At 51.1% G+C, this 23,828-nt stretch overlaps 1 protein-coding gene and 1 long non-coding RNA gene across 7 annotated transcripts in view; both read right to left on the reverse strand.

Moving 5' to 3' along the window:
* Positions 1–23,828, reverse strand: part of NDRG2 (NDRG family member 2) — a 52,874-nt gene that overhangs the window by 15,605 nt on the left and 13,441 nt on the right. For 2 of the 6 annotated variants that reach the window (XM_072029626.1, XM_072029627.1), the window contains exons 6-16: positions 23,741–23,827; positions 21,398–21,454; positions 20,389–20,483; positions 17,595–17,639; positions 17,419–17,470; positions 17,219–17,266; positions 15,359–15,394; positions 14,866–14,917; positions 9,216–9,331; positions 3,691–3,762; positions 3,508–3,568 (exon numbers count right to left, since the gene is read on the reverse strand). In XM_072029626.1, coding sequence (XP_071885727.1) covers positions 3,508–3,568; positions 3,691–3,762; positions 9,216–9,331; positions 14,866–14,917; positions 15,359–15,394; positions 17,219–17,266; positions 17,419–17,470; positions 17,595–17,639; positions 20,389–20,483; positions 21,398–21,454; positions 23,741–23,827 — 721 coding nt within the window. Of the gene's footprint in view, positions 1–3,507; positions 3,569–3,690; positions 3,765–9,215; positions 9,332–13,649; positions 13,866–14,690; positions 14,724–14,865; positions 14,918–15,358; positions 15,395–17,218; positions 17,267–17,418; positions 17,471–17,594; positions 17,640–20,388; positions 20,484–21,397; positions 21,455–23,740; position 23,828 lie in introns of those variants that run through there. The other 4 variants (XM_072029625.1, XM_072029629.1, XM_072029628.1 and 1 more) reach the window with 4 other exon arrangements.
* On the reverse strand, positions 661–3,492 carry LOC139999959 (uncharacterized). Its single transcript, XR_011805348.1, has 2 exons — positions 1,988–3,492; positions 661–1,624 (listed from the first exon to the last, which is right to left on the reverse strand). It is a non-coding gene; the product is annotated as an uncharacterized lncRNA (long non-coding RNA).

The raw sequence follows: 23,828 nt of genomic DNA on the forward strand, positions 1-23,828 counted from the left end.
CCGGGGATTTTGGGTCATGGGGAGAAACGCGATTAACGTCAGGGTCTGATGTTTTGGGGTACTCGTCGTTAAAGGTAGGAAGGGATTTTGGGGTGAAATCACGGGATTTTGGGTCAACGGGAGGAACGCGGTAACGGTGGGGTGAAATCCGGGGATTTTGGGTCAAGGGGAGAAATGCGATAACGGTGGGGTGAAATCCGGCGATTTTGGGTCATGGGGAGAAACGCGATTAACGTCAGGGGCTGATGTTTTGGGGTAGTCGTCGTTAAAGGTAGGAAGGGGTTTTGGGGTGAAATCACGGGGTTTTGGGTCAACGGGAGGAACGCGGTAACGGTGGGGTGAAATCCGGGGATTTTGGGTCAAGGGGAGAAACGCGATAATGTTGGGATCTGATGTTTTGGGGTAATCCTCATCCAGACGCCTCGATTCTCAAATGGGGTTTTGGGGTGAAATCACGGGATTTTGGGTAAAGGGGAGAAATGTGATAACGGTGGGGTGAAATCCGGCGATTTTGGGTCAAGGGGAGAAACGCGATAATGTTGGGATCTGATGTTTTGGGGTAATCCTCATCCAGACGCCTCGATTCTCAAATGGGGTTTTGGGGTGAAATCACGGGATTTTGGGTAAAGGGGAGAAATGTGATAACGGTGGGGTGAAATCCGGGGATTTTGGGTCAAGGGGAGAAACGCGATAATGTTGGGATCTGATGTTTTGGGGTAATCCTCATCCAGACGCCTCGATTCTCAAATGGGGTTTTGGGGTGAAATCACGGGATTTTGGGTAAAGGGGAGAAATGTGATAACGGTGGGGTGAAATCCGGCGATTTTGGGTCAAGGGGAGAAACGCGATTAACGTCGCGGTCTGATGTTTTGGGGTAATCCTCATCCGGACGCCTCGATTCTCAAATGGGGTTTTGGGGTGAAATCACGGGATTTTGGGTAAAGGGGAGAAATGCGATAACAGTGGGGTGAAATCCGGGGATTTTGGGTCAAGGGGAGAAACGCGATAACGGTGGGGTGAAATCCGGGGATTTTGGGTCATGGGGAGAAACGCGATTAACGTCAGGGTCTGATGTTTTGGGGTAGTCGTCCTTAAAGGTAGGAAGGGGTTTTGGGGTGAAATCACGGGATTTTGGGTCATGGGTCCATCAAAACATTCCTTTTCACCTAAAATTGCCATTTTTCTCCTCAAATTTAATTCTTGATGTTCTAAACCCAAAATTTCCATTTTAATTCCATTTTGGGGTCCATCAAGACGTTCCCCCCGACCTAAAATTGCCATTTTTCTCCTCAAATTCAATTCTTGATGTTTCAAACCCAAAATTGTCCATCAAGGTGTTTCCCCTGACCTAAAATTGCCATTTTTCTCCTCAAATTCAATTCTTGATGTTCTAAACCCAAATTTTCCATTTTAATTCCATTTTGGGGTCCATCAAGACGTTTCTCCTAACCTAAAATTGCCATTTTTCTCCTCAAATCTAATTCTCAATGTTTCAAACCCAAATCAAGGTGTTTCTCCTGACCCTAAATTGCCATTTTTCTCCTCAAATCCAATTCTTGATGTTCTAAACCCAAATTTTCCATTTTAATTCCATTTTGGGGTCCATCAAGACGTTCCCCCTGACCTAAAATTGCCATTTTTCTCCTCAAATTCAATTCTTGATGTTTCAAACCCAAAATTGTCCATCAAGACGTTCCTCCTGACCTAAAATTGCCATTTTTCTCCTCAAATTCAATTCTTGATGTTTCAAACCCAAATTTTCCATCTTCAATTCCATTTTGGGGTCCATCAAGACGTTCCTCTTCACCTAAAATTGCCATTTTTCTCCTCAAATTCAATTCTTGATGTTTCAAACCCAAAATTGTCCATCAAGGTGTTTCCCCTGACCTAAAATTGCCATTTTTCTCCTCAAATTCAATTCTTGATGTTCTAAACCCAAAATTTCCATTTTAATTCCATTTTGGGGTCCATCAAGACGTTCCCCGACCTAAAATTGCCATTTTCCTCCTCAAATCTAATTCTCGATGTTTCAAACCCAAATCAAGGTGTTTCTCCTGACCCTAAATTGCCATTTTTCTCCTCAAATCTAATTCTTGATGTTTCAAACCCAAATTTTCCATCCTCAATTCCATTTTGGGGTCCATCAAGACGTTCCCCGACCTAAAATTGCCATTTTTCTCCTCAAATCTAATTCTCGATGTTTCAAACCCAAATCAAGGTGTTTCTCCTGACCCTAAATTGCCATTTTCCTCCTCAAATCTAATTCTTGATGTTCTAAACCCAAAATTTCCATTTTGGGGTCCATCAAGACGTTCCCCGACCTAAAATTACCATTTTCCTCCCCAAATTTAACCCTGGCATGTTCCAAACCCAAAACTTCCACCCTTAATTCCGCTTTGACACCCACCAAGTCTTTTACTGACCCAAAATCGCCGTTTTTCTCCCCGAATCCGTTTCGGGCTCCAAAATGCTTGTTTTTTAACCTTTTTTTCCCGTTTTTTCGCATTTTTAGAGCCCCCCGGGGCCCCCCGCCTGGACGTGGACCCCCCCTTCACCGAGCTGCTCGAGGGCGCCCCCCTGCGCCTCACCTGCCTTGCACCCGGGGCCGCCCCCGGGCTCCGTTTCCACTTTTTTCGGAACGGGGTCGAGATTCCGAGGAGCCCCCCGGAGCCCAAAAATCCCCAAAATCCCCCAAATCTACCTGGGATCACGGCGGGGGGGTCCTCGGAGCTCCTCATCCCGAAAACCCCCCAAAATTTTGGGGGGATCTTCAGCTGCGGCTTCGAGGAGGACGTGGGGGGGACGTGGGTGGCGTCGCCCCCCAGCCAAGGCTTGGAGGTGGTCGTCAAAGGTAAGGGGGGGTCCCAAAAAATTTGGGGAGGGGAGGGGGCTGGGGGGGCGGGGGGGTCCCAAAATTGAGCCCAAGGAGTTTTTGGGGGTCCTCGGGTCCCAAAAATCCACCTCAAAAAGAAGTTGGAGGAACTTCAGTTCCCAAAATCCACCCCAAAAAAGTTGTTGGAAGAACCTGAATTCCCCAAAATCCACCCCAAAAAGTCGTTGGAGGAACCTCAATTCCCAAAAATCCACCCCAAAAAGTCACTGGAGGAACCTGAATTCCCAAAAATCCACCCCAAAAAAGTTCTTGGAGGAACCTCAGTTCCCAAAAATCCACCCCAAAAAATTTGTTGGAGGAACCTCAGTTCCCCAAAATCCACCCCAAAATGTCATTGGAGGAACCTCAGTTCCCAAAATCCACCCCAAAAAGTCATTGGAGGAACCTGAATTCCCCAAAATCCACCCCAAAAAGTTGTTGGAGGAACCTCGGTTCCCCAAAATCCACCCCAAAAAGTCGTTGGAGGAACCTTGGTTCCCAAAATCCACCCCAAAAAGTCACTGGAGGAACCTGAATTCCCCAAAATCCACCCCAAAAAGTTCTTGGAGGAACCTGAATTCCCCAAAATCCACCCCAAAAAGTCGTCGGAGGAACCTCGGGTCCCAAAAACCCACCTCGAGGAGCATTCGGAGGACCCCAAATTTCCAAATCCAGCCTCAAATTCAGCTCCGATTCCTGAAATTTGAGAAAAAACGGGTCAAAAACAGCCAAAAACAGTCAAAAACAGTCAAAAACAGTCAAAAACACCCTTGCGCCTCCCTCATTAGCCAAAAATGATTAAAATTACCCAAACTCACCCAAATTAGCTGGAATTTGGCCAAATTCCCCCTCGGGGTCTTCTCCACCTCTTCCAAATCTCTTGGTTGACCCTCAAAAATTAGTTGATGACGCGTTAACGAAGCCAAATTAGCAAAAATTAGCTCATTTTTGGCGAAAAATGTTGTTTTTTCCCCCAAAAATGATTTTTTTCGCCAAAAACCTTTTTTTTTTGCCTAAAAATCCTCCCCTTAAAAAAGGTGGGGAATGGTTAAAAAGGGTAGAGAAATGGTTAAAAAAAGTGGGAAATGGTTAAAAAGAGGTGGAAATGGTTAAAAGGGGTGGGGAATGGTTAAAAAGGGTGGAAAATGGCTAAAAAGGGTGGAAAATGGTTAAAAAGAGGTGGAAATGGTTAAAAAGAGGTGGAAATGGTTAAAAAGAGGGGAAATTGGTTAAAAAAGGTGGGAAAATGGTTTTAAAAAGGTGAAGAAATGGTTAAAAAGAGGTGGAAATGGTTAAAAGGGGTGGGAAATGGTTAAAAAAGGTGGGAAATGGTTAAAAAGGGTGGAAATGGTTAAAAGAGGTGGAAATGGTTAAAAGAGGTGGAAATTGGTTAAAAGGGGTGGAAATTGGTTAAAAGGGGTGGGGAATGGTTGAAAAGGGTGGAAATGGTTAAAAAGCGTGCAAAAAGGTTAAAAACGGTTGAAATGGTTAAAAAGGGTGGAAATGGTTAAAAAGAGGTGGGAAATGGTTAAAAAGAGGTGGAAATGGTTAAAAAAGGTGGGAAATGGTTAAAAAGGGTGGAAAATGGCTAAAAAGGGTGGGAATGGTTAAAAAAAGGTGGGAAATGGTTAAAAGGGGTGGAGAATGGTTAAAAAAATAGGAAATGGTTAAAAAAGGTGAAGAAATGGTTAAAAAGCGTGCAAAAAGGTTAAAAACGGTTTAAATGGTTAAAAAGGGTGGAAATTGGTTAAAAGAGGTGGAAATTGGTTTAAAAGGGTGGAAATGGTTAAAAGAGGTGGAAATTGGTTAAAAGGGGTGGAAATTGGTTAAAAGGGGTGGAGAATGGTTGAAAAGGGTGGGAAATGGTTAAAAAGAGGTGGAAATGGTTAAAAGGGGTGAGGAATGGTTAAAAAGGGGGGAAATTGGTTAAAAAAGGTGGGAAATGGTTAAAAAAGGTGGGAAATGGTTAAAAAGCGAGCAAAAAGGTTAAAAACGGTTAAAATGGTTAAAAAGGGTGGAAATGGTTAAAAGAGGTGGGAATTGGTTAAAAGGGGTGGGGAATGGTTAAAAAGGGTGGAAAATGGCTAAAAAGGGTGGAAAATGGTTAAAAAGAGGTGGAAATGTTTAAAAAGAGGTGGAAATGGTTAAAAGGGGTGTGGAATGTTTGAAAAGGGTAGAAACGGTTAAAAAAGGTGGGAAATGGTTAAAAACGATGGAAAATGGTTAAAAAGGGTGGAAAATGGTTAAAAAGGGTGGGAAATGGTTTAAAAAGGTGGAGAAATGGTTAAAAAAGGTGGGAAATGGTTAAAAAAAGGTGGGAAAATGGTTAAAAAAAGATGGGGAATGGTTAAAAAGAGGTGGAAATGGTTAAAAGGGGTGAGGAATGGTTAAAAAGGGGGGAAATTGGTTAAAAAGGGTGGAAATGGTTAAAAGAGGTGGAAATTGGTTAAAAGGGGTGGAAATTGGTTAAAAGGGGTGGGGAATGGTTGAAAAGGGTGGAAAATGGTTAAAAAGGGTGGGAAATGGTTAAAAAAAAGGTGGAAATGGTTAAAAGGGGTGGAAATTGGTTAAAAAAAGGTGGAAATGTTGTTTTTTCCCCAAAAAAACGATTTTTTTTGCCTAAAAATCGTTTTTTTCGCCTAAAAATCGTTTTTTTCGCCTAAAAATCGTTTTTTTGCCTAAAAATCCTTTTTTTTTGCCTAAAAATCGTTTTTTTGCCTAAAAATCCTTTTTTTTGCCTAAAAATCCTTTTTTTTTTTGCTTTTCCAGCCCTGCCGGGCCCCCCGGGCCTCCTGCTGGACCCCCCCTCGGGCCGAGTTCGGGCCGGGGACGTTTTGGGGGTGACGTGCGCGGCCAACGGCAGCGGGGGGGGGGGCGAGCGGAGGTTTTACTTCTACAAGGACGGCGCCCAACAATTTTGGGAGGCCGGATTTCGGGAGCGGGCCCTCCTCAACCTCCCCGTGGCCGAAAATTCGGGGGGGGGCTTCTCGTGTAGGTACGAGGAGAGGGTGAGGGGGCGCTGGGTGGCCTCGCCGCTCAGCCGCGTGGCCGTGGTCACCGTCACAGGTGAGGGGGGCCGAAATTTGGGGGGGGGTTTGGGGTGGGGGGGGGGGGGGAGGAAGATGAGGTTGGGTTGGGGAGGAAGATGATTTTGGGGAGGAAGATGAGGTTGGGTTGGGGGAGGAAGAAGAGGTTGGGTTGGGGAGGAAGAAGAGGTTGGGTTGGGGAGGAAGAAGAGGTTGGGTTGGGGAGGAAGATGAGGTTGGGTTGGGGAGGAAGATGAGGTTGGGTTGGGGGAGGAAGATGATTTTGGGGAGGAAGATGAGGTTGGGTTGGGGAGGAAGATGAGGTTGGGGAGGAAGAGCGTTGAGTTGGGGATGAAGATGAGGTTGAGTTGGGGGAGGAAGATGATGATGAGTTGGGTGAGGAAGATGATGTTGGGGAGGAAGATGATGTTGAGTTGGGAGAGGAAGATGAGGTTGGGTTGGGGATGAAGATGACGTTGAGTTGGGGGAGGAAGATGAGGTTGGGTTGGGGAGGAAGATGAGGTTGGGGAGGAAGAGCGCGTTGAGTTGGGAGATGATTGCATTGGGTTGGGTGAGGAAGATGATGATGAGTTGGGGAGGAAGAAGAGGTTGTTGGGGAGGAAGATGAGGTTGGGGAGGAAGAGCGTTGAGTTGGGAGATGATGACATTGAGTTGGAGGAGGAAGATGATGATGAGTTGGGTGAGGAAGATGATTTTGGGGAGGAAGAGCGCATTGGGTTGGAAGAGGAAGATGAGGTTGGGTTGGGGATGAAGATGACATTGAGTGGGGGAGGAAGATGAGGTTGAGTGGGTGAGGAAGATGATGTTGGGTTGGGGAGGAAGAGCGCGTTGAGTTGGGAGATGATTGCGTTGGGTTGGGTGAGGAAGATGATGATGAGTTGGGGAGGAAGAGCGCGATGAGTTAGGGGAGGAAGAGTTGAGTTGGGGAGGAAGATGATGATGAGTTGGGTGAGGAAGATGATGTTGGGTTGGGGAGGAAGAGCATGTTGAGTTGGGGAGGAAGATGAGGTTGGGTTGAGTTTGGAGATGATTGCGTTGAGTTGGGTGAGGAAGATGAGGTTGAGTTGGGTGAGGAAGATGATGATGAGTTGGGTGAGGAAGATGATGTTGAGTTGGGGGAGGAAGAGTTGATTTGGGGAGGAAGAGTTGAGTTGGGTGAGGAAGATGATGTTGGGGAGGAAGAGCACGTTGAGTTGGGAGATGATTGCGTTGGGTTGGGTGAGGAAGATGAGGTTGATTGGGGATGAAGATGATGGGTTGGGGAGGAAGATGATGTTGGGGAGGAAGAGCGTGTTGAGTTGGGTGAGGAAGATGATGATGAGTTGGGGATGAAGATGACGTTGGGTTGGAAGAGGAAGATGACGTTGAGTGGGGGAGGAAGAGCATTGAGTTGGGTGAGGAAGATGAGGTTGAGTTGGGGAGGAAGAGCATTGAGTTGGGGGAGGAAGATGAGGCTGGGGAGGAAGAGCGTTGAGTTGGGGATGAAGATGAGGTTGTTGGGGAGGAAGATGATGTTGGGGAGGAAGAGTGCGTTGAGTTGGGAGATGATTGCGTTGGGTTGGGTGAGGAAGATGATGATGAGTTGGGGAGGAAGATAAGGCTGAGTTGGGGAGGAAGATGAGGTTGAGTTGGGTGAGGAAGAGCGCGTTGAGTTGGGAGATGATGATGATGATGAGTTGGGTGAGGAAGATGAGGCTGAGTTGGGGGAGGAAGATGATTTTGGGGAGGAAGATGAGGTTGGGTTGAGGGAGGAAGATGATGATGAGTTGGGGATGAAGATGACGTTGAGCTGGGGGAGGAAGATGATTTTGGGGAGGAAGATGAGGTTTTTGGGGAGGAAGAGCGCGTCAAATTGGGGGAGGAAGATGATGACTTGGGGAGGAAGATGATGAGGAGTGGGGGAGGAAGATGAGGTCAATTTGGGGAGGAAGATGAGGTTTTGGGGGAGGAAGAGCGTTGGGTTGGGGAAAAAGGGAGTTCTGGGCCCAAAATGAAGGTGAAAATTGGTATTTTTTGGAGGGGGGGGGGGCCTAAGAGGGGGGGGGGAATTGGGGGAAAAGGAGGGGGAATTGGGAAAAAAGGTGGAGAAATTGAAAAAGGAGGAGGGAAAATGGTGAAAAAAGGGGAAAAGGGGAAAAAAGGGGGGAAATGGTTAAAAAAAAGTAGGAAATGGTTAAAAAAGGTGGGAAATGGTTAAAAAAGGGGAAAAATGGTTAAAAAAAAATGGGAAGTGGTTAAAAGGGGTGGAAATGGTTAAAAAAAGTAGGAAATGGTTAAAAAAGGTGGAAAATGGTTAAAAAGAGGTGGAAATGGTTAAAAAGGGGGAAAATGGTTAAAAAGTGAGAAATGGTTAAAAAGAGGTGGAAATGGTTATAAAGAGGTGGAAATGGTTAAAAGGGGTAGGGAATGGTTAAAAAAGGTGGGAAATGGTTAAAAAGGGGGGAAATTGGTTAAAAAAAGGTGGAAATGGTTAAAAAGAGGTGGAAATGGTTAAAAAGGGTGGAAATGGTTAAAAAAATAGGAAATGGTTAAAAAGAGGAGGAAATGGTTAAAAAGGTGGGAAATGGTTAAAAGAGGTGGGGAATGGTTAAAAAGGGTGGGAAATGGTTAAAATGGGTGGAAATTGGTTAAAAGGGGTGGGGAATGGTTAAAAAGGGTGGAAAAGGTTAAAAAGAATAGGAAATGGTTAAAAAGGGTGGGAAATTGTTAAAAAAGGCGAAGAAATGGTTAAAAAAAAGGTGGAAAATGGTTAAAAAGGGTGGAAAATGGTTAAAAAAGTGAAAAAATTAGAGAATAGGGAAGAAAAATGAAGGAAAAGGGGAAATCATTGAAGGATGTGGGGAAATGGTTAAAAGAGGAGGAAAATGGTTAAAAGAGGAGGAAAATGGTTAAAAGAGGAGGAAAATGGTTAAAGGAGGGGGAGAAATTAAAGAAGGAGGCAGAAAATTTGAAAAAATTGGGGAAATTGAAGAAGGAGGCAGAGAAAATGAGGAAAGAGGTGAAGAAATCGAAAAGGGAGAGGGAGAAACGGGAAAAAAAGAGGAGAAATTGGAAAAAAAAGTGGAGAAATTTGATAAAAAGAGGGAAAATTTGGAAAAAAAGAGGGAAAATTTGAAAAAAGAGGGAAAATTTGAAAAAAAAAGAGGGAAAATTTGAAAAAAATGGAGAAATTTTTGAGGGAAAGAAGGAAATCCTTGAAGGAGGTGGGAAAATTGAGGAAAAGTTGAAAGAGGAGGCGGGGAAATCAGTGAAAAAGGAGGGAAATGACCCAAAATTCATTCTTTGAGGTTGCTGACCTTTTTTTGGGGCGTTTTGGGGTGTTTTGGACAGCCCCGGCTCTGCCCGTCCCGCTGGTGGCCGGGTGCGCCGCCGCCGCCGCCGCCGCGCTCCTGGGGCTGCTGGGGGTCGTCTGCTACTGCCACAGGAGGAGAGGTGAGCAAAAACGGGGCGAAAACGGTAAAAATAACAAGAAAAATCATTTAAGGGGCATAGCGGGAAGACGGGGCCTTGGGGGAGCGCCCTTTGATAGGGAAACCCCAAAATCCTGAATTTTTCCCCCAAAAAACAAGCAAGCGTGGGATGTTTGGGCTTCCCAAGAGCATTTTCAGGAGAAAAAGCCCATTTTTAACCAAAAAAGGGGGATTTAGGATAAAAAAACACTTCAGGGGCACAGCAAGATGACGTTGGGTTGAGGGCGCGTCCTTAGACGGGAAAACCCCAAAATCCTGAAATTTTCCCCCAAAATCTAAGCAATTGTGGGATGTTTGGGCTTCCCATGAACTTTTTCAGTCGAAATAGCCCATTTTTAACCAAAAAAAGGGGATTAAGGATAAAAAAAAATGTAAAAAAACACTTTAGGGGCACAGCAAGGAGATGGCATTGAGTTGAGGGCGCGTCCTTAGACTGGAAAACCCCAAAATCCTGAAATTTTCCCCCAAAATCCAAGCAATTGCGGGATGTTTGGGCTTCCCGTGAGCCTTTTCAGTAGAAATTGCCCATTTTTAACCAAAAAAAGGGGGATTAAGGATAAAAAAAATATAAAAAAACACTTTACGGGCACAGCAAGATTACGTTGGGTTGAGGACGCGTCCTTAGACTGGAGAACCCCAAAATCCTGAATTTTTCCCCCAAAATCTAAGCAAGCGTGGGATGTTTGGGCTTCCCATGAACCTTTTCAGGAGAAATAGCCCATTTTTAACCAAAAAAGGGGGATTAAGGAGAAAAAAAATATAAAAAACCACTTTAGGGGCACAGCAAGATGACGTTGGGTTGAGGGCACTTCCTTAGACTGAGGAACCCCAAAACCCCAACCTTTCTCCCCAAAAAAACAAGGGTGGGCGCTTTGGGTTTGCCGCCCCCTTTTTGAGCCCGAAACGGCCCAAAAAAGGTGGATTTTGGGAAAAAAAGTGACTTTTTTGGCAGGGAGGGCGCACTGGAAGGGGCTCTACAACAAGGAGGACCCCGGCACTTACCCCATGACCGGCGTCGACAGGAGCGAGGCCTGACCTCCGTTTTTTGGGGATGACAAAAAACCCCTTTTTCTTCTTTTTTCCCCCAAAAATTGGCCCCCCCGGTGTCGGCTTCCGGGGGGTGGGGCGTCAATAAAGAGCGCGGGGCGGCCGGGATGGCCGAAATGGATGAAACGGGCCCAAAATGGGGGCGTGGGGGACGCCGTTGGGTTTTGGGTTGGGTTGGGGTGATTTTGGGATGATTTGGGGTTGATTTGGGGTTGAGTTGGGGTGATTTGGGTTGATTTTGGGGTGATTTGGGGTGATTTGGGGTGATTTGGGTTAATTTGGGGTGATTTGGGATGATTTGGGGTTGGGTTGGGGTGGGTTGGATTGATTTGGGGTTGATTTGGGGGTGATTTGGGTTGATTTTGGTTGAGTTGGGTCGAGTTGGGTTGGTTTTGGGTTGATTTGGGGTGATTTGGGTTGAGTTGGGTTGATTTTGGGTTGAGTTGGGTTGATTTGGGTTGATTTGGGTTGATTTGGGGTGATTGAGGGTGATTTGGGTTGATTTGGGCTGATTTGGGGTGATTTGGGGTGATTTGGGTTCAGTTGTGTTGATATGGGCTGATTTGGGCTGATTTGGGCTGATTTGGGCTGATTTGGGTTGATTTGGGGTGATTTTGGGTTGATTCGGGGTGATTTGGGTTGATTCGGGGTGATTTGGGGTGATTTGGGGTGATTTTGGGGTGATTTGGGGTGATTTGGGGTGATTTGGGGTTGAGTTGGGGTGATTTGGGGAGATTTGGTGTGATTTGGGGTGAGTCGAGGTGATTTGGGTTGATTTGGGGTGATTTGGGGTGATTTTGGTTGAGTTGGGTCGAGTTGGGTTGGTTTTGGGTTGATTTGGGGTGATTTCGGTTGAGTTGGGTTGATTTTGGGTGATTTGGGTTGATTTGGGGTGATTGAGGGTGATTTGGGTTGATTTGGGCTGATTTGGGGTGATTTTGGGTGATTTGGGTTCAGTTGTGTTGATATGGGCTGATTTGGGCTGATTTGGGCTGATTTGGGGTGATTTTGGGTTGATTTGGGGTGATTTGGGTTGATTCGGGTTGATTCGGGGTGATTTGGGTTGATTCGGGGTGATTTGGGGTGATTTTGGGGTGATTTGGGGTGATCTGGGGTTGAGTTGGGGTGATTTGGGGAGATTTGGTGTGATTTGGGGTGAGTCGAGGTGATTTGGGATGATTTGGGGTGATTCGGGTTGATTTGGGTTGAGTTGGGTTGATTTGGGTTGAGTTGGGCTGATTTGGGTTGGGTTGATTTTGGGTTGAGTTGGGGTGATTTGGGTTGATTTGGGGTGAGTTGGGTTGGGTTGCGTTGATTTGGGTAGATTTGGGTTTATTTTGGGTTGATTTGGGTCGATTTGGGTTGATTTGGGATTATTTGAGTTGATTTGGGTTGATTTGGGTCGATTTGGGGTTGATTTGGGGTTGATTTGGGTTGAATTGGGTTGATTTGGCGTGATTCTGGGTTGATTTGGGGTGATTTTGGGTGATTTGGGTTGATTTGGGTTGGGTTGGGTTGATTTGGGGTGGTGTGGGGTGATTTGGGTTGATTTGCAGTGATTTGGGGTGATTTGGGTTGATTTGGGGTGATTTGGGGTGATTTGGGGTGATTTGGGGTTGATTTGGGGTGATTTGGGGGTGATTTTGGGTTGAGTTGGGTTGATTTGGGTTGATTTTGGGTTGATTTGGCTTGTTTTGGGTTGATTTGGGGTGATTTTGGGTTGATTTTGGGTTGATTTGGGGCTGAGTTCGGTTGATTTGGGGTGATTTGGGTTGATTTGGGGTTGGGTTGGGTTGATTTTGGGTTGATTTGGGTTAATTTGGGGTGATTTGGAGTTGATTTGGGTTGGGTTGATTTGGGCTGAGTTGGGTTGAGTTGGGGTGATTTTGGGTTGGTTTGGGTTGATTTGGGGTTGATTTGGGTTGGGTTGGGTTGGGTTGGGTTTATTTGGGGTGATTTGGGTTGATTTGGGGTTGATTTGGGTTGGGTTGATTTGGGCTGAGTTGGGTTGATTTGTGTTGATTTTGGGTTGATTTGGGGTGATTTGGGGTTGATTTGGGTTGGGTTGGGTTGATTTGTGTTGATTTTGGGTTGATTTGGGGTGATTTGGGATTATTTGGGTTGAAGGGGGGGATGGGAATTTTGGAAGATCTGGTAACGGCGTTTTGGGACGGCGCACCCCCGAAACGGCGCCAAAAATGGGCTTTTTCAGCCCAAAATGGCCTCCCGGGCCCGCAAAATGGCCTCCCACACCCCAAAACAGCCTCTTTTGCCCCAAAATCCCATCCTTTGTCCCAAAAGGGCCTCCCACGCCCCAAAATGCCTTCCCGTGCCCCAAAATGTGGCCTCGTGTCCCAAAAACGGCTTCCCGTGCCCCAAAATGCCTCTTTTGCCCTAAAATAGCCTCTTTTGCCCCAAAACAGCCTCTCTTGCCCAAAATGGCCTCCCGCACCCCAAAAATGCCCTCTTTTGCCCCAAAACAGCCTTCTATACCCCCAAACAGCTTCATAGACCCCCCAAAACCGGGTCTCACACCCCAAAAATGCTCCTTACCCCCCTAAATGGCCCCGTGTACCCCAAAAGTGCCCTCTTTTACCCCAAAATGACCTTTTGGAGCCCAAAATTGCCCAATTTGCCCCAAAACAGCCTCCTGGAGCCCAAAATTCCCTAATTTCTCCCAAAATCTCCCCCCGGACCCCACTTTGTGACCTCCTGCACCCCAAAAGTCCTTCCTACCCCCCCAAAGCGCCTCCTTGAAACCCCAAAACACCCATTTTCGCCCCAAAACCACCTCCCGTACCCCAAAAACCCCGTAATTTCCCCCAAAATTTCCTCACACCCCCAAAATCCCCCCCCGCCACCCCAAAATCCCCCCCTGCTCCCTTTTTGCCACCTCCTCCACCCCAAATCTCCTCCTCTACCCCAAAACCACCCCTTTCCGCCCCAAAAACACCTCCAGCTCCCGAAAACCCCTTTTTTCCCCAAAAATCCCATTTTTTTCCCCCAAATCCCCTTTTTTTTCCCCAAAACCCCCTTTTTTCCCCCAAAACCCCCCTCCCCACCCCCAAACCCACCCAAAACCCCTTTTTCCCCCCCAAAACCCCCCTTTAACCCCCTTTTAACCCTTCCCCCCCCCCAAATTCACCTTCCCCCCTCCCAAATTTCCCAATTTGCCCCAAACCGCGCCTTTTCCCCCCAAAACCTTCTCCCCCATCGTGGCAGCGCTGCGGGCGCCGAATTTTATTTAGGCCGAACTTTTCGGGAAGCTCCGAGCCTCCCGAAAAAGAGGGGGTGAATTTCGGAAGGGGGGGGGGCGATTTTTGGGGTGAATTCGGGCGGTTTAGGGGGCGCCCCCCCCCCCCCCCGAGGAGGTGCTGCAGACCGAGGCCGTGCGGGAGCGCGAGAGCCGGGTCATGGCCGAGGCGGCCGCTGCCAAAAATTTGGGGGGGGGGGGCGGGGCCAGATTAGGCCACGCCCCCTTGGTGGCCACGCCCCTTTAGGCCCCGCCCCTTAAGCCCCGCCCCCTTTGGGCCACGCCCCCTCCAATGGATCCCAATGGGGGGGTTAAGCCACGCCCCCTCCCTTAAGCCCCGCCCCCCTTTGCCCTAAGCCACGCCCCCTTTAAGCCCTAAGCCACGCCCACAAGCCTTAAGCCACGCCCCCTTTAAGCCCTAAGCCCCGCCCCCAAGCCTTAAGCCACGCCCCCTTCCCCATTCATCCCCATTCATCCCTTAAGCCCCACCCCCTTACCCTTAAGCCACGCCCCCTTTAAGCCATAAGCCACGCCCCCTCCCTTAAGCCCCGCCCCCTTCCTTAAGCCCCGCCCCCTTTCCCCCTCCCATTCATTCCCATTCAAACCCTAAGCCCCGCCCCCTTCCCCTTAGGCCACGCCCCTTTAAACCCTAAGCCACGCCCCCTCCTTTAAGCCACGCCCCTTTAAGCCTTAAGCCCCGCCCCTTTCCCCTAAGCCACGCCCCCTCCCTTAAGCCCCGCCCCCTTTTACCCCATTCATTCCCATTCAACCCCTAAGCCCCGCCCCCTTTAAGCCCCGCCCCTCCCCTTAAGCCCCGCCCCCTCCCCTTAAGCCCCGCCCCCCCCCTATTTTTAGGGTTAAGGCGGTGCTGACGTCACGCGTGACATCACACACACACGGGGGGGGGGGAGGGGCTGTGACGTCACGCGTGGGTTAAGAAAGGGGGCGGGGCCAAGGGGTGACGTCACTGATGACGTCACTGATGACGTCACCGCCCCTACCTGCGCCGCGCCGCCGCTCCGCCATGTTTGGGACTGATTTTGGGGGGGGGGGGCGGGGCCTATGAGCGCGGGGGGGCGTGGCCGAGGGAGGCCACGCCCCCCCGTGACGTCACGCCCCCCCTGTGACGTCACACCCCCCCCCTATGACGTCATAACCCCCCCCCCCAATGCTCACCGTAGCCCATCCCCTGCACGAAGTACTTGAAGGCTTCGGTCAGCTTGGCCGGCTGCGGGGGGGGCAAAGGTCGTGACCCCGTGACCCCTGGTGACCTTTGACCTCTGCCCGTGACCCCCGTGACCTTTGACCCCGCCCTGACCTTTGACCCTCGAGCCCCGCCCCCTTCCCCCCCCCCCTTCCCTTTCGCCTCCCCTCTTGACCTTCCGTGACCTTTGACCCCGCCCCGTGACCCCTTGACCCCAGCCCTTGACCCCTTCGTGACCTTCGACCTTTCCCCGTGACCCCCCGTGACCTTTGACCCCACCCTGACCTTTGACCCGCGAGCCCCGCCCCCTTTTCCCCCTCCCCCCCTTCCCTTTGGCCTCCCTCCTTGACCTTCCGTGACCTTTGACCCCTCCCCTTGACCCCTGGTGACCTTTGACCCCCCCGTGACCCCCCCGTGACCCCTGGGTGACCTTTGACCCCAAATTTAGGTGACCTTTGACCTCACCTGGCTGAGCTGCGGCTGCCCCCCTCCGTCGGCCATCTGCAACGAGGGGGCGGGGCTTAGGGCAGGGGGGATTTGGGGGGATTTGGGGTAGATTTGGGGTCATTTTGGGGTGATTTGGGTTGATTGGGGTTCGTTTGGGGTGATTTTGGGTTCATTTGGGTTGATTTGGGTAGATTTTGGGTAGATTTGGGGGGATTTGGGGTTGATTTGGGGTGATTTTGGGGTGGTTTGGGGTGATTTTGCGTTGATTTGGGTTGATTTTGGGTAGATTTGGGTTGATTTGGGGGATTTTGGGTTGATTTTGGGGTGATTTGGGTTGGGTTGGGGTGATTTTGGGTGATTTGGGGTGATTTTGGGTTCATTTGGGTTGATTTTGGGGTGATTTGGGGTGATTTGGGGTGATTTGGGGTTGATTTGGGTTCATTTTGGGTAGAGTTGGGTTGATTTGGGGTGATTTTGGCTTAATTTGGGGTGATTTTGAGTTACTCTGGGGGTGATTTGGGTTGGTTTGGGTTGATTTTGGGTAGATTTGGGTTGATTTGGGTTGATTTTGGGTTGATTTGGGGTTGATTTGGGGTTGATTTGGGGCGATTTGGGGCGATTTGGGTTGATTTAGGTTGATTTGGGGTGATTTTGGGGTGATTCTGGGTTGATTTTGGGTTGATTTGGGGCGATTTTGGGTTCATTTGGGTTGATTTGGGGTTGATTTGGGTTGATTTTGGGTTGATTTGGGGTTGATTTGGGGCGATTTGGGGTGATTTGGGGTTTATTTGGGGTGATTTGGGGTTTATTTGGGTTGGTTTTGGGTCTATTTGGGTTCATTTGGGGTGATTTGGGGTTGATTTTGGGTTGATTTGGGTTTATTTGGGGTGATTTGGGGTGATTTGGGGTGATTTGGGGTGATTTGGGGTGATTTGGGGTGATTTGGGGTGATTTGGGTTGGTTTTGGGTCTATTTGGGTTCATTTGGGGTGATTTGGGGTTGATTTTGGGTTAATTTGGGTTGATTTGGGTTTATTTGGGTTGATTTGGGGTGATTTGGGGTGATTTGGGGTGATTTGGGGTGATTTGGGGTGATTTTGGGTTTATTTGGGGTGATTTTGGGTAGATTTTGGGTTGATTTTGGGTTGATTTGGGGCGATTTTGGGTTGATTTGGGGCGATTTTGGGTTGATTTGGGGTGATTTGGGGTGATGTTGGGTTGATTTGGGGTTGATTTTGGGTTGATTTTGGGTTGATTTGGGGTGATTTGGGGTTGATTTGGGGCGATTTGGGTTGATTTAGGTTGATTTGGGGTGATTTTGGGTTGATTTGGGGTGGATTTGGGGTGATTTTGGGTTCATTTGGGGTGATTTAATTTGGGTTGATTTTGGGTTAAATTGAGTTGATTTTGGGTTGATTTTGGGTTGATTTGGGTAAATTCGGGTTGAAGGTGCGATGGGAATTTTGGAAGGTCGGGTAACAGCATTTTGGGACGGCGCGCCCCCGAAACGGCACCAAAAATGGGCTTTTTTGCCCCAAAATGGCCTCCCACACCCCAAAACGGCCTCCCGCACCCCAAAACGGCCTCTTTTGCCCCAAAATCCCATCCCTTTGTCCCAAAACGGCCTCCCACACCCCAAAATACCTTCCCGTGCCCCAAAATGTGGCCTCTTGTGTCCCAAAAACGGCCTCTTTTGCCCCAAAACAGCCTCTTTTGCCCTAAAACAGCCCATTTCGCCCCAAAACAGCCCATTTCGCCCCAAAACAGCCCGTTTTGCCCCAAAACGGCCTCCCGCACCCCAAACTGGCCTCTTTTGCCCCGAATTGGCTTCGCAGACCCCCCAAAATTGGCTGGGACCCCCCCAAAATCCGCCCCGAACCTTGAGGAAGGAGGTCTGGGTGGGGTCCAGCTTGGCGTTGCACTCGACCTTATATGGGCATAGAGGGGGCGGGGCTTCAGCCTCGAGGCCACGCCCCCCTCTGTGACGTCACCGCGAGGCCACGCCCCCCTCTGTGACGTCACAATGGAGGCCACGCCCCCCTTTATGACGTCACAATGAGGCCCCGCCCCCCCCCTCACCACGGCGTCCTCATGGGGGGAGGCGTCGCCCACCACCAGCATCACCGGGCACCTGGGGTCAAGAGGGCAAAGGTCACGGGGGGTCAAAGGTCACCAGGGGTCAAGGGGTCAAGGGGTTAAGGGGTTGGGGTCAAGGGGTCAAAGGTCAAGGGGTTACTGGGGGTCGCGGTGCTCACCGCAGGGTCACGGCCCCGTTGCGCTCCAGGCCCAGGTCACCGCGGCTGTGGGGGGAAGGGACCAGTATGGACCAGTATGGACCAGTATGGACCAGTATAAACCAGTATGGACCAGTATGGACCAGTATACATCAGTATAAACCAGTATGGACCAGTATGCACCAGTACAGACCAGTATAAGCCAGTATGGACCAGTACAAACCAGTATAAACCGGTATCAGTATACACCAGTATAAACCAGTATGGACCAGTACGGACCAGTATAAACCAGTATAAACCAGTACGGACCAGTACGAGCCGGTATGGACCAGTATACATCAGTATAAACCAGCATGGACCAGTATGGACCAGTACAGACCAGTATAAACCAGTATGGACCAGTACAGACCAGTATAAACCGGTATCAGTATACATCAGTATAAACCAGTATACACCAGTACGGACCAGTATAAACCAGTATAAACCAGTATGGACCAGTACGGACCAGTACGAGCCGGTATGGACCAGTATACATCAGTATAAAGCAGCATGGACCAGTATGGACCAGTACAGACCAGTATAAACCAGTACAGACCAGTACACACCAGTATAAACCGGTATCAGTATAAACCAGTACGGACCTGTATGGACCAGTATACACTGGTATGGACCAGTATGGACCAGTACAGACAATTTCAGACCAGTATAAACCAGTATGGACTAGTATAAACCAGTACACACCAGTATAAACCAGTACCAGTATAAACCAGTATAAGCCAGTATGGACCAGTATGCACCAGTACAGACAATTTCAGACCAGTATAACCAAATATGCACCAGTACAGACCAGTATAAACCAGTATGGACCAGTATGCACCAGTATAAACCAGCACCAGTATACACCAGTATAAACCAGTATGGACAAGTACGGACCAGTATACACCAGTATAAGCCAGTACGGACCAGTATGCACCAGTACAGACAACTTCAGACCAGTATAAACCAGTATGGACTAGTATAAACCAGTACACACCAGTATAAACTGGTACCAGTATAAACCAGTACGGACCTGTATGGACCAGTACACACCAGTACAAACCAGTACGGACCACTATAAACCAGTATGGACCAGTGTGGACCGGTACACACCAGTCCAGACTAGTTCAGACCAGTACACACCAGTACAGACTGATTCAGGCCAGTATAAACCAGTATGGACCAGTATAAACCGGTACCAGTACAGAGCAGTATGGACTGGTTCAGACCAGTATAAACCAGTAAACACCAATAAAAACCAGTAAGGACCAGTATGGACCAGTACAGACCACTATAAACCAGTATGGACCAGTACGCACCAGTATGGACCAGTACACACCAGTACAGACTGGTATGCACCAGTATAAACCAGTATGGACCAGTACACACCAGTATAAACCAGTAAACACCTGTATGGGCCAGTAACCCTCCACTAACCTCCCAGTAAGCCCCAGTAACCTCCCAGCACCTCCCAGTATAGCCCAGTACATCCCAGTAACCCCTTCATAACCTCCCAGTAACCCCCCAGTCCCTCCCAGTATGACCCAGTGCCTCCCAGTACCCTCCCAGTATAACCCAGTAACACCCTAATAACCTCCCAGTAGCCTCCCAGTATGAACCAGTACCACCCCATTACCCCCCCAGTACATCCCAGTCACTCCCAGTCCCCTCCCAGTATGTCCCAATACATCCCAGTAATCCACCAGTACCTCCCAGTAACTTCCAATGCCTCCCAGTACCGCCCAGTATGTCCCAATAACCTCCCAGTCACTCCCAGTCCCCTCCCAGTATGTCCCAATACATCCCACTAATCCCCCAGTCCCTCCCAGTACATCCCAGTATGTCCTAATAACCTCCCAGTCGCTCCCAGCCCCCTCCCAGCCCCCTCCCAGTGCCACCCAGTGCCTCCCAGTAACCTCCCAGCACCCCATAACCACCTCCCAGTATGCCCCAGTGCTTCCCAGTAACACCCTAGTAACCTCCCAGTAGCCTCCCAGTATGAACCAGTACATCCCAGTAAGCTCCCAGTACAGCTCAGTGCCTCCCAGTAACCTCCCAGTTCATCCCAGTAGCCTCCCAGTACATCCCCGTCACTCCCAGTCACCCTCCCAGTATGTCCCAATACATCCCACTAATCCCCCAGTCCCTCCCAGTACCTCCCAGTATGTCCCAGTAACCTCCCAGTTGCTCCCAGCCCCCTCCCAGTAACCTCCCAGTACCACCCAGTGCCTCCCAGTAACCTCCCAGTACCCCATAACCACCTCCCAGTATGCCCCAGTGCTTCCCAGTAACACCCCTAGTAACCTCCCAGTAGCCTCCCAGTATGAACCAGTACATCCCATTAACCTCCCAGTGCAGCTCAGTGCCTCCCAGTAACCTCCCAGTTCATCCCAGTAGCCTCCCAGTACATCCCCGTCACTCCCAGTCCCCTCCCAGTATGTCCCAATACATCCCAGTAATCCCCCAGTCCCTCCCAGTATGTCCCAGTAACCTCCCAGCCCCGTCCCAGTACCACCCAGTGCCTCCCAGTAACCTCCCAGCACCCCATAACCACCTCCCAGTATACCCCAGTGCTTCCCAGTGCCTCCCAGTCACCCTCCCAGTCCCTCCCAGTGCCTCCCAGTACATCCCAGTACCCTCCCAGTGCCCTGTAACCCCCCCAAACCCCCTCCCAGTGCCCCCCAGTGCCCCCCAGTCCCCCACCAGCCCCCCCAGTCCCTCCCAGTGCCCCCCAGTCGCCCCCCCAGCCCCTCCCAGTGCCTCCCAGTGCTCCCAGTACCTGTTGTACATGGCCCAGAGCAGGGGGACGTTGGGGGCCCCCCCCAGGCGCTCCCGGCTCTGCTGCACCGCGGGGGGGGCGGCCGCCAGCTCCTCCTGCCGCACCAGTGCCTCCCAGTTACCTCCCAGTTCCCTCCCAGTTACCCCCCCGGTCACCCCCAGCGATCCCAGTCGCTCCCAGTTACCCCCGCTCACCCCACAGGGCCCCCCCCAGTAACTCCCAGTTACCCCACAGACCCTCCCAGTTAACCCAGGAGCCCCCCAGTTACCTCCCAGTAAGCCCAGTTACCCCCCAGTTAACCCAGTTACTCCCAGTTAGCCCCCCAGTCACCTCCCAGTGATCCCAGTTACCCCCAGTAAGTCCCAGTTACCCCAGAGACCCTCCCAGTTACCCCAGGAGCCCCCCAGTTACCTCCCAGTAATCCCAGTTACTCCCAGTTACCCCCCAGACCCCCCCAGTTACCCCCCATTCACTCCCAGTTACCTCCCACTGATCCCAGTTACCCTCCAGACCATCCCAGTTACTCCCAGTTACCTCCCAATGATCCCAGTTACCCCCCAGTCACCCCCAGTCACTCCCAGTTACCCCCCAGTGACTCCCAGTTCCCCCCAGTCCCTCCCAGTTCCCCCCAGTCACGCCCCAGTCACGCCCCAGTCCCTCCCAGTTCCCGCCAGTCACCCCCCAGTAACTCCCAGTTACGCCCCCAGTTAACCCAGTTGCTCCCAGTTACTCCCAGTAACCCCACAGACCCTCCCAGTCACTTCCAGCAACCCCCCCAGTTACTCCCAGTTACCTCCCAACGATCCCAGTTACCTCCCAGTCACCCCCAGTTACCCTCCAGTTACTCCCCAGTGATCCCAGTCACCCCCCCAGTGACTCCCAGTTCCCCCCAGTCACACCCCAGTCCCTCCCAGTCCCTCCCAGTTCCCCCCAGTCACCCCCCCAGTCCCTCCCAGTTCCCCCCAGTCACCCCCCAGTCCCTCCCAGTCCCCCCCAGTGCCCCCAGTACCTGTGTGAAGAGGTGCCCCAGGATCAGGTCGGTGGTGGACGATGTCAGCCCCGACAGCTGGGGGGGGAGGGGAGGGGACGGGATCTATAGGGGCCCACCGGGACCCCCAGGATCCATAGGGGGCCACTGGGACCCACCGGATCTATAGGGGGCCACCAGGACCCATAGGGATCCCCAGGGACCTATAGGATCCATAGGGACCCACTGGGATCCATAGGGACCCATAGGGACCCATGGGATCCACAGGGGGCCACTGGGACCCACAGGGACCCATAGGATCCATAGGGACCCACTGGGATCCATAGGGGCCCCCCAAGACCCATAGGGGCCCATAGGATCCATAGGGACCTATAGCAACCCATGGGATCCATAGGGACCCACAGGATCCATAGGGGGCCCAGTGGGACCCATAGGATCCATAGGGGGCCATAGGGACCCATAGCAACCCACAGGATCCATAGGGACCCACTGGGACCCATGGGATCCATAGGGGGCCATCAGGACCCATAGGGACCCACCAGGATCCATAGGGAGCCACCGGGACCCACAGGGACCCATGGGATCCATAGGGAGCCACTGGGACCTATAGCAACCCATGGGATCCATAGGGACCCACTGGGATCCATAGGGGGCCACTGGGACCCACAGGGACCCATAGGATCCATATGGGGCCACTGGGACCTATAGCAACCCATGGGATCCATAGGGACCCACGGGATCCATAGGGGGCCACTGGGACCCATAGGGATCCCCAGGGACCCATAGGATCCATAGGGGCCCATAGGGACCCATAGCAACCCACAGGATCCATAGGAACCCACGGGATCCATAGGGGGCCACCGGGATCCATAGGGACCCGCAGGGACCCATGGAATCCATAGGGGGCCGTAGGGACCCACAGGATCCATAGGGGGCCTCTGGGACCCACAGGATCCATAGGGGGCCTCTGGGACCTATAGCAACCCATGGGATCCATAGGGACCCACTAGGACCCATAGGGGCCTGTAGGGACCCATGGAATCCATAGGGGGCCACCGGGACCCACAGGATCCATAGGGGCCCATAGGGACCCACGGGATCCATACGGGGCCTCTGGGACCCATGGGATCCATAGGGGACCACTGGGACCTATAGCAACCCATGGGATCCATAGGGACCCAGCAGGATCCATAGGGACCCATGGGATCCATATGGGCCACTGGGACCCACAGGATCTATAGGGGGCCACCGGGATCCACCTGGACCCATAGGGACCCATGGGATCCATAGGGGGCCACAGGCACCTATAGGGGACCCAGAGGCTATAGGAGACCTATAGGGGCCCATAGGGGATCTATAGGGACCCAGAGGGGATCTATAGGGGTGCGAGGACCTACAGGAGACCTATAGGGACCCATAGGGGATCTATAGGGACAGGAAGGTGACAGGAACCTATAGGGGACAGAGAGGGACCAGGCACATACAGGAGACCTATAGGTGCTGTATAGGGGATCTATAGGGACTTATAGGGGGCCTATAGGGGATCCATAAGGGCCTGGGACACACAGGAGACCTATAGGGACCCTATAGGAGGCCTATACGAGACCTATAGGGGATCTATGGGGACGTATAGGAGCCCTACGGGGACCCATGGGGAACATATAGGGGACCTATAGGAACCTGGGGCCTTTGGGGGATCTATAGGGGATCTATAGGGGACCCTATAGGGGATCTATAGGGAACCTATAGGAACCTGGGGCCTATAGGGGATCTATAGGGGACCTATAGGGGATCTATAGGAACCTGGGCTTATAGGGGGCCCTATAGGGGATCTATAAGGGACCTATAGGGAACCTATAGGGGATCTATAGGAACCTGGGGCCTATAGGGGATCCATAGGGGACCCCATAGGGGATCTATAGGGGCTCTATAGGTACCCCACAGGAACCTATAGGGCATCTCTAGGAACCTGGGGCCTATAGGGGATCTATAGGGGACCCTATAGGGGACATATAGGGGATCTATAGGGGGACCTGGGGCCTATAAGGGATCTATAGGGGACCTATAGGAACCTGGGCTTATAGGGGGCCCTATAGGGGATCTATAAGGGACCTATAGGGAACCTATAGGGGACCTGGGGCCTATAGGGGACCCTGTAGGGGCTCTATAGGTACCCCACGGGAACATATAGGGCACCCCACAGACGCCCCGGGAGGGATTTGGGGCCCTGTAGGGGGGGGCCTATAGGGGCAGGGCCTATAGGGGCGGGGTCTATAGGGTCAGGGGGCTATAGGGGAGGGGTCTATAGGGTCAGGGGGGCTATAGGGGGGGGGTCTATAGGGTCGGGGGTCTATAGGGTCCCACCTTGTGCGCGGCCCAGTCCATCCAGCCCTTGGCCTGGGGGTCGATGTTGACCAGCACCAGGCCCTCCACCGCCTCCGGGCGGCTCAGC

The sequence above is a fragment of the Anas platyrhynchos genome, chromosome 31, assembly GCF_047663525.1.
Source record: "Anas platyrhynchos isolate ZD024472 breed Pekin duck chromosome 31, IASCAAS_PekinDuck_T2T, whole genome shotgun sequence".
Lineage (NCBI taxonomy): Eukaryota > Metazoa > Chordata > Aves > Anseriformes > Anatidae > Anas > Anas platyrhynchos.